The sequence below is a fragment of the Ceratina calcarata genome, unplaced genomic scaffold, assembly GCF_001652005.2.
Source record: "Ceratina calcarata isolate Rehan_Ccalc_2016 unplaced genomic scaffold, ASM165200v1 scaffold43, whole genome shotgun sequence".
Lineage (NCBI taxonomy): Eukaryota > Metazoa > Arthropoda > Insecta > Hymenoptera > Apidae > Ceratina > Ceratina calcarata.
In genome coordinates this window covers 434,715-443,705 of record NW_017166721.1, presented here as the reverse complement: position 1 = coordinate 443,705, position 8,991 = coordinate 434,715, and the positions used below count along the sequence as shown (strand labels likewise).

The window sequence follows — 8,991 nt, the reverse complement described above, 5'->3', positions numbered from 1 at the left end:
TTTTGCAGGTAGCTTTTTAATAGTAATAGGAATCTATAATAACAAATTCAACGTGTTTAAGTATATAGCCTATACATCCTTAATATCATATTTTTTTATTTGTCGTGTTTAATATCGTTTCCAGTGTCGGCATTCCTGGTGATCCTTCTTCCACGGAAGCAGTCGCAAAAGGAAAAACCGAAGCAACTTGCCTAACGATGTGTACGAAAGGGTAACAGAGCTGAACGGATCGGTTGTAAATAATATAACGCATCCTGTTCCTGGATTCCTGATTGTCTACGATTTCTGTGCATGATTTTCATGTAAATATGTAAATACAGCATGATTACGGTCACCTAATGTAAGATACCTTTTTACGTGAGTGCGTGATACTGAGATGTGCTCGAAGACTAACATAAGACTTTTCGTTAAGTCTCGCGATTGTACAGAGTGATTGTACAGTGTTTTAGGTGATTTCATCAGTACGTGAATGATTAGGTACGTTAATTAATTGAAGATTAGTGAAAATACTGATATACATAATAAAATTTTATTATCGTATTGAAGAAATCCTATTGTTTAAAATTTCCATAGTATATAAGTAATATTAAATAGACGTGTAATAGTTATATTTAAATAAAAATTATTTGAAAAATCGTATCAATAAATGGTTACTATTTCATCGTCGATTTCTTTGCTACGTCCCAAGCAGATTGCTTCCATGTTAATTTACATGTCAGTATTAATTTTAAAGTCCTCGTGCGATTTCGGTCCCCACTACAAACGAGTGTTATCGAATTTTTAGTATAGCTGAACAAACGAAAGCTCTAGCGAGTTTTTTTCCCGACTTCAAAGTGCATGTGCCAATTATTCCACCCCCTTTAATCAACCCCTTTTGCAGCGGCCATCGGTTCTAGCGTCGTCCGTTAAATTCCCTACGTCGGGAAGTCTCGCCAGGTGCAAACAGGTAGAACGTTTTAAAATTGTTACTCGCGTCTCGTAAAAGTTATCTGTGAAAGATTAGTAGAACTTTAGATTTGAACGAGCGTATCTATTAGTAATGCTTGAGAGATAAGAGTTGGCGAATAAATGTTCGGTCGTATGACAGGGAATTTAGCGTGGGTGCAGTGCAGTATGCTCTGTCGAGTGGAGCGAAGCAGTCGTGTGTCGTCGCGAGCGTCAGTAGTGTAATGGAGAAAGTGGACGTGATGTGAGAGATTCCGGAGACTCGCTCGCCGCTTTGGTAGATTTTTAGGCCGGCTCGAAATTATGGAAGAGGTATTTCAAAACGGGAATTACCAGAGAGAAGCGAACGCGAACACGACCGCTATGGAGACGCAGAAGGAGGTGAGAACGACGCTATTTAATCACCTGCTTTAATTGTTTCAATTCGTCCGCCAAATCAATACGTCGCTTGACGCTATATTTTTAAAAACACGTTCTTCCCTTTTCCGCGAACGAGCTTTTTGAATTATTTCACAACTCTGGTAAACGATGAGTCGGCGCCGATTTGAGAAATAATAAATAACGATACAGGAAAAGTACGTGGATTGCGAAAGAATCGAAACCACGCGCAGCGGTTCTCACGTTTTGTTATTGTTACCGTCATTCTCGCGCTCCTCGTTTGACAGCGTTTTATCAGTCTGCCTCCTCGTAAATTACCGCCGTGATCTTATCGTTGTTCAAATTCAGATATTTTTAAAATCCGTCATAAAGTTATCTTTCGTACACGCAGCTGCAATGGACAGAATAATTTTTCAATGATTCTATAGCTCGTATATAAAATATGTATCGCTTCAACGGTATAGATATAATTTATGAAATAAATATTTTACTGCAAGGGTTAATTGTTTAATTCAAATATAAAACGATTATTTTTGGTTTATTCAGAAAACTATAAAAGTAGGTCATTTATTAAATTCGATTGAGCACCGTTGCACAAGTGTTGGCGGTCTGTACGGTACGTGGAGGGTATTTAAACCCATGTACAATATATCTTAAACGGGCATGTAATCACTAAAATTAGATGATATTAACGGGCATTATCCCATTAAATAATTTAAAACGAATCGTGCAAACTGAATTTTCTTGAAACAAAATTGGTAGCTCTATCCCTTTCATTCTTATGCGCATAGATAAACTTATTTCGCTACTTTTTTTTTTTTACCCGTGTTTCTGTAATTACGTTAAACGAGATAACTGGGCTTCTCGGATATCTTTTTCTTACGTGTGACGTGTACTATTAGGATTCGTTGCTTGATCACATGGAGATCTCGATAGTTGAGACTGAGAAACGGGCAAACGGGGCATTGAATTTGAGAGAGTTTTATACAGTCTACCTCATTGAGACTAAGTGAGTAAACCGAAATCTTCCACTATCGTAAAACGAAGAGCAATATGTTTTCCATCGCTATATACGTACGTTAAATATTGTTACAGAGTTACTGATCCAGATTTCAAAGGTGCCCTCACCCAAGTGAGCTCTCTGTGGCGCAGATACACCGAGTTTGAACTGCTTCGAACGTACCTAGAGATTTCTTATCCATATATTGTACTGCCCCCGTTGCCAGAAAAGAAAGTTTTATATGCTTGGCAAAAAGTTACCACCGACACGTTCGACCCAGATTTCGTTGACAGACGCAGAGTCGGTCTCGAGGTATTTACTTATATAATTATTAATTTGTTTTTAAAGATTCTTTATAATAAATTTATTTCGAAGAATTTTCTGTTGAGGGTGGCTTCGCACCCCATCTTGTCCCGTGACGTGCACTTCATGGGATTTCTCCAGCAAAAGGACGGCTGGAGGGAAAGCATTAAAGAGACTGGTAAATCGTTGAAAGATAATTCTCCCTCAATTGTTTTATTAATTAAAAGTAATACAAATTTAAATATTTTTATATTAAGGTTACTTGCAATTGGTAGAATCAAAATTAAAAGCACTGAGCGTAGCTGTACGACTCAGGAAACCGGACAAACGATTCGAAACAATTAAAAATTATGGAATTGAGCTTCAGGTGCGTCTATACATAATCGACTATTAATTATAAGATTGGTTTTAAGAATGGTATTACGTTACAGAATAATTTGTGTAATCTTCTTCGAGTGCGTGCGCGTCTCGTAGAGAAACAGCACAGTTTGTATAAATTGCACGCGAATTATGGTCGCGTGTTCAGCGAATGGAGTGCCATAGAGAGAGAAATGGGTGACGGCCTGCAGGTATTTGTCTTTAAAGAAGTTCGTCTAACTAAGTGAGACGTGGCATGCCTTAAGTGTGTTATACTGCAAAGCGGACTGCATTACAGCCTGTTTTCTTAGAAATCGGGTCACTATCTGGATTCGTTAGCAGCGACGATAGACACGACTCTCGAAGAGGAAGAACTGATAGCAGATCAATTGAAGGAATGGTTGTTCGGTGCCTCCGCACTTCAAGCCGTCGTCAGGCGAAGAGAGGCACTGCAATTGGCCAAAGATGAGTCCCACGACGCTTTGACTGCTGCCCTCGAGCAAAAAGAAAAAGTCATACAAGGTACAACTATTTAATATTATAAATTTACCTTTAATTCAATGGCTCATTGCTTTAGGTAAATCCGGTTTGATTTCACGATTATTCGTTTCCGTGGACACGGAAGAAGTCCGCGAATTAAAAATGCTGCAACTCGAACAGCGAATCGCGCAACACGAAGAAACTGTCAAACGAGTGGACGAGGATTTAAAGTACGATTTTAGCTTAAAATATTTTTAATTTTATATATGCGGATATTGTTTTCTATACTGTCTGATATTTTCAGGTCTTTCTCTATTAAAGCAATGATAGACATAGAAAGATTTCAACATCAGAAAGTGGTGGATTTGAAGGAAGTGTTTGCAGCCTATTGCATCTTACAATTTAAACTCGCGAAGAAGGTAAAGTATCGTTAATCGAATTGATTTAATGTTCACGTGTATGCGAATCGATTAATAATTCCAGGGGCTGCAAGCTTGGCAACATATCAAAAGTTGTCTGGAGAGTATGCCGTAAAAACTGTTCTTTTTCTTATCGAAGCTGACACCGAACAATAACTGTTCTCACATCTCTCGTGCGATATACATTCCTATACATATTTGTAAGCTCACTCATACTGTACGCTTATTATTACATGAATGTACAACATTGTTTCTATTATTTAATGTTAGATTAGATGATATTATATATATATATACGTATTTACACACGATTCATGTTGAATATATTATATATATATATATAGATATGTGAAATATTTAATATTTATATGTATTTAGTATATGTTACTGTTGTACGTGTAAGATACAGTTAACCAATTAACGTGTATGTTTAGGCAGTACTTAAAAAGTCGTCGCGATTCGAGGGACTCGCGTGATGTTATATCTTACAACTTGTGCTATTGGGAACGACTTCTCAAGTGTTGAACACGTAAACAGGGTAGTAGAAATGTTTAGCTATCTCTCGCTGCACGATATTGGTTACAACACTCCACTCGTTAAGCATTTGACGATGGACGAAGTAATTAATCGATCACTCCTGAAGTATTCGAGATGGAATAAAATTGTGTACGATTTTTTTTTGCAGATAATAACAACTAGTTCTAATCTACAACTTTTACTTGAAGTATTTTTCTTGATTTTATTTTTAAAATATTCGTTTCTTGAAAATAACTGCTTACTTGTTGCTGCTAGCGAAAAATGTTTGAAATGAAAGTTGAATGATGATGTCAAAAGCTACAAGTTTGTATGAAATATTTTTTTCTATCGTCAACAGTTCATGAGTATTTTGCAATAAACTGTTTTACCGTTTTTTGCCAAATACTTGTAAACTATTGACGCCAGCAAAAAATATTTCAGACAAAAGTTGTAGCTTCAGTTGCCAGATACAAGAAATGTCCTATGCAATTTCCTTACTGACAAGGAGGAATGTCATAGCCATATACCGAGCTGTGAGAGACAGCTAAACATTCGTTTAACGTTTGTGAAGCTGGCTCCGTTAGTACACGCTTGTAAGTTTTCTATGTAATATTAATCAGCGAGCGCGAAAGTTTTAGGACGTTAAATAAGAAAGTTGAAAGCGTTGCTGTAACTTTTTATACACTGTCTTACTTGTACATCTGCTCAACAGGCTTGAAACTCGATCGTCGCGGATTGTATCTCGTTTACGGATACGATTGTTGCATTTATTTTTCGTAACGGTAGGAAACAGCGTTATTGATAATAAAATTTAAGATTCGTAATAATCTTTTCTACGTGTGAATAGCTTCGTTTTTTCTACGTGTATATGTATATAATTTCGCATAACAGCTCGAGACGTATACGAATCACTTGGTTCACTTTAATTATTCATTTAACTTCACATATTTTCCGTCTAACGTCGATGAACGTGTATCATACAAATGTATAATTGTATTTTAATAAGAGCCTCGATTTCTCGGATACTTTGAAGTTTTCGACTTCTACTTCTAAAGTATAAACACGTTTGTCTTATTCATTTTCAGGTACACTTTATTAAATAATACTTTAACAAACGGTGAATTAATTTAATTAAAATTAGATATGATGAATCACATATTTCTTTTTCAATAAATACCTAATATATATATACAGTGAACATATTTATGAAGGATAATTGATGTGTCATTTGTAATGTATAATTAGCTTGAACAAAGTTTATTATAATACTTTTGGCAACACATTTAATTATAACTTTCCAATCCTTTAAATAAAATATTACAATTAATTATTCATCGTCCTAACGAAAACGGTCTCTCCTCACGCTTTTTAGATACTTATTTCGGGCTGGTACTGTCGTTCGAAATTTAAATGCGATTTCCTAGAGTCGATCAGACCTGGTTTAAACAATTCGAGCCAATTAAGGTAATCCTCTACAAAGGATGTATGATCGAACGAACTGAGAATTGAAACAGGTGCAAAGTGGAAGTTTGAAAACAGCCGAGGTGCTAATTAATCGACAGATGGATGGTTTAATTGGACAGTTTATTTACGTGTGCGCCGGTATAGAAATATTATACAAATCCGAAGACGATTCGAATAGATTACGAAAAACGTTAGGTTTATACGGTGCTCTCCCTTCCGAACCATGTTATGTCTTAGACGGGGAGCGGTGGTGGAACGATTCTATACAAACACCTAAACGAATCACCACTAAAACGAACGACTAATTTAGCGACAACGAGGGGGCTTGGGAGTAGGAAATGGTTTTACGGGAGAATATTATTTACAATTCACAATCAGCGCGTTCCCGTCCGTTCGTATGAAGCATACGCTTTGGTATTCATCGAATGTACATTACCTGCGTTTACAATTATTCGTTTGTGATCGGAAGGTAAAACGTGCTATCCTCGGGCACTTACATTCTTTACTGTTTCTTAAATCTCTTCATACGCTTCACGGTTATTCGATATCACGGGCTAACTGCGCCTTGGCGACGATCAACGGACACGATTATATTTATAGTGTCGAATGATTGATTCATTATTTTTTTTCGTTCACAAGATCGGACAGTCAGAGTTGGACGCGTTTAAATGCAATTTTCCATTTCACTCGCGCTGTGCCCGGAAACGATGGTAAGAAGAAATGAAGATTCAGTCGTCACATTTCCTCCTCGCAAGCCTAAATCATTTTAATTCGGTTTTACGTTTGAGCAGACGCTTAAACGTGACCAACTCCGTCGATGATTTAAATTCCAATTGGTTAAGAGAAATCATCGAAAGCAGAGAAACTGCATTGTTATTCCTTGTTGCGCAGAATAGAATTTCCGATAATTTTTAATGAACTCGTACGACTGCGTCGACGTCTGATTGGAACGCGACGCGTCGATCTAAAAGGACATTTCTATATTTATTGCACCCCTTCACCCGCGAGGATACACTGAAATTGCTTAAACAATGACGAACGAATTAATGGTTCTCCTAATTTATTAAATAATTAAATAACTCTCTATTCAGCTAACGTCAATTAATACCTACCGTCCTCGTATTTATTTCAGAGTCCTCCGATCACAATGCTGTCGATTTACAATTTCAGTGCACAAGGGCGAGTTTCGTCCGAACTGTAAATTAACTCGATTAAAACATCAACTAAATTGCCTTGCACGTAATCCCTGCGTGTTTCGCGGAATACAATTTTCGATCGGGTCGTACCTTAATTTTTAAACACTCTGTAGTCGATTTAATCGGTAGCAGAATTTATTGTATTCGTTTAAAAATATCGGCGCAGTGTTTCTCGTTTCTTCTCGTCTGTTTCGCTTAAATATAATTTACTCTATTCCCTCAACGATCAATTAATTAGAACGACGTACGTCGGTTGTCATCCATAAATCATTATACGTATTCTACCTGAGATTTTTCACGAACGGATTCTTCGTAGCAGTCCACAATAAAAACGTTTAACCGCGAAACATCGACACGTCTACTACCGAGCAAAATTATACAAATCAAATCGAACAATTATTCGTTTCGCACATTCGCTCCGAAATATGATTGCACATAGCTGCGTCTCGTAAATTGTACAATAATTTCTGATTGTTTAGAACGAGAACTATTCGAATCGTTGCTTTGATCCTCTGCTGATTTAAGCTCATGTTTCTGCAAATCGTGTGGTTCTTGCAATTTGCCTGAGTACTTTGCTAATTGTATATTTCCAAACCCTTTCACGTAAGAACCGTAAAACGTACTTATTAAATATGCTCTTGGAAACTGAGAAACTTACTTCCATCGTAATCTGCATTTCTCTGTTAATTAACTCTAACATTCAATTTATCAGGAAGTTCAATTAATGATTGATGCAAAAATTATTTTATCACAACACCGAGTTCAATAGAAATGACACGCCGTAATAAATGAAATCCTCGACTGAATTTCACTTCTTTCGTCTTTCTATGAAGGATCGAGTCAACCGCACGAGGGTAAAGGGGAAACGAAGGCTACAATTAATCGGCTCGCGTTCTCAAGTCCTGGTCTCTCGACCGCTCTACTTGTCCTCGCAGACTACGATTCTCTTCAAGCACTTATTGAAAGAGGACCACGAAGAAAGCGGACACTTTCGTTCTGGCCACACTGCACAACACTATGGACTTCCTGTATCGTGGTGAAGGGAGTCACTGTCACTTTCTAGGTAAGTTACATAGCTATCCGTGCTGTCGGGGTGCTGGCCCATGTCCGAGCCGCCTCCGCTCGGATGGTGCGGTCCAGGCGGTGGCAACGGCCCGCCACCCCCGCCGCCTCCGCCGTCGTTCATTGGACCGCCGAGCATTCCCGGCGGTGGCAATTGTGGTGGCCCGCTGTGAAGATCGTACCCGTGCATCTGGAATTGGACATTGAACTATTCTTTTATCAATAACGCAAATAATTGACAAGATTATTGAATATAAAATACATCAAATCATTCTACGATTAACCCATTCGCTGCCAAGTTATTTCTTGGTAAGAGCACATATATTATCATACATAATCATTTAGAAGCAGAAAACCAAAGACGAGTATACTCGTCCCTGGCAGCGAATGGGTTAAACAAACATTCTGAGCAATGTGTTTCATACGAGAGAATGGCAATCGAACGTGAAACACAAAAGTTCATAAATTGTGTGTACCTCGTTTGTGATGTTAGAAAAATATCTCTAGTAGAAAGATAATTGAAATTTACCTGCGACACTAGATGATGGAAAGAAGGCGTGTTGGGATCTAGCCTGTCCAAATCGGTGTGCAGGGCGAAGTCCGAGAGAGCTTTCCACGGTGGCTGATAAGCTTGCACCTCGAGTGGTGTCATCCCTATAGAACTTTCATGTCTGACAGGACTGCTGGCTACCATGGGTATACCATGCATCCCCCCAAAGCCCAATTTACGTCCTTCCTGCACGATAAAATTCATACTCTAATATAACAAATTAAACGAATATCAAATTGGACGGTTATCAAATTATTTCACGTTCGTTATTGATTTACGAGATACGTGAAATAAGACTGTATTTATAAAAATTTCTTATAA

General features: G+C 37.7%; 3 protein-coding genes across 6 annotated transcripts in view; 2 read left to right on the top strand and 1 right to left on the bottom strand.

Moving 5' to 3' along the window:
• Positions 1–547, top strand: part of LOC108626813 (synaptic vesicle glycoprotein 2B) — an 8,795-nt gene extending 8,248 nt beyond the window's left edge. For both annotated transcript variants that reach the window (XM_026815123.1, XM_026815124.1), the window contains one exon: positions 125–547. In XM_026815123.1, coding sequence (XP_026670924.1) covers positions 125–195 — 71 coding nt within the window. In that variant the 3' untranslated portion in view covers positions 196–547. The remainder of the gene's footprint in view (positions 1–124) is intronic.
• Positions 548–1,106: 559 nt separating this feature from the next.
• Positions 1,107–4,186, top strand: LOC108626855 (sorting nexin-4). The gene is made up of 10 exons (XM_018027782.2): positions 1,107–1,326; positions 2,226–2,332; positions 2,419–2,635; positions 2,699–2,804; positions 2,884–2,993; positions 3,058–3,195; positions 3,295–3,505; positions 3,561–3,693; positions 3,768–3,882; positions 3,947–4,186. Exons 1-10 carry the CDS (start codon positions 1,249–1,251, stop codon positions 3,995–3,997), a joined length of 1,266 nt encoding a protein of 421 aa, XP_017883271.1. The 5' UTR covers positions 1,107–1,248; the 3' UTR covers positions 3,998–4,186.
• Positions 4,187–5,963: 1,777 nt separating this feature from the next.
• Positions 5,964–8,991, bottom strand: part of tup (LIM1_Isl and LIM2_Isl domain-containing protein tup) — a 36,405-nt gene continuing 33,377 nt past the window's right edge. For all 3 annotated transcript variants that reach the window (XM_026815105.1, XM_026815106.1, XM_018027781.2), the window contains 2 exons: positions 8,650–8,856; positions 5,964–8,310 (listed from right to left, as the gene is read on the bottom strand). In XM_026815105.1, the coding sequence (XP_026670906.1) occupies positions 8,074–8,310; positions 8,650–8,856 (444 nt within the window). In that variant the 3' untranslated portion in view covers positions 5,964–8,073. The remainder of the gene's footprint in view (positions 8,311–8,649; positions 8,857–8,991) is intronic.

Coding starts and splice junctions, on each gene's coding strand:
- LOC108626855 (XM_018027782.2), top strand. CDS start 1,249: ATGGAAGAGGTATTTCAAAACGGGAATTACCAGAGAGAAGCGAACGCG. Junction 2,333..2,418: donor GTCTACCTCATTGAGACTAA/GTGAGTAAACCG, acceptor ATATTGTTACAG/AGTTACTGATCCAGATTTCA. Junction 2,636..2,698: donor GACGCAGAGTCGGTCTCGAG/GTATTTACTTAT, acceptor TTTATTTCGAAG/AATTTTCTGTTGAGGGTGGC.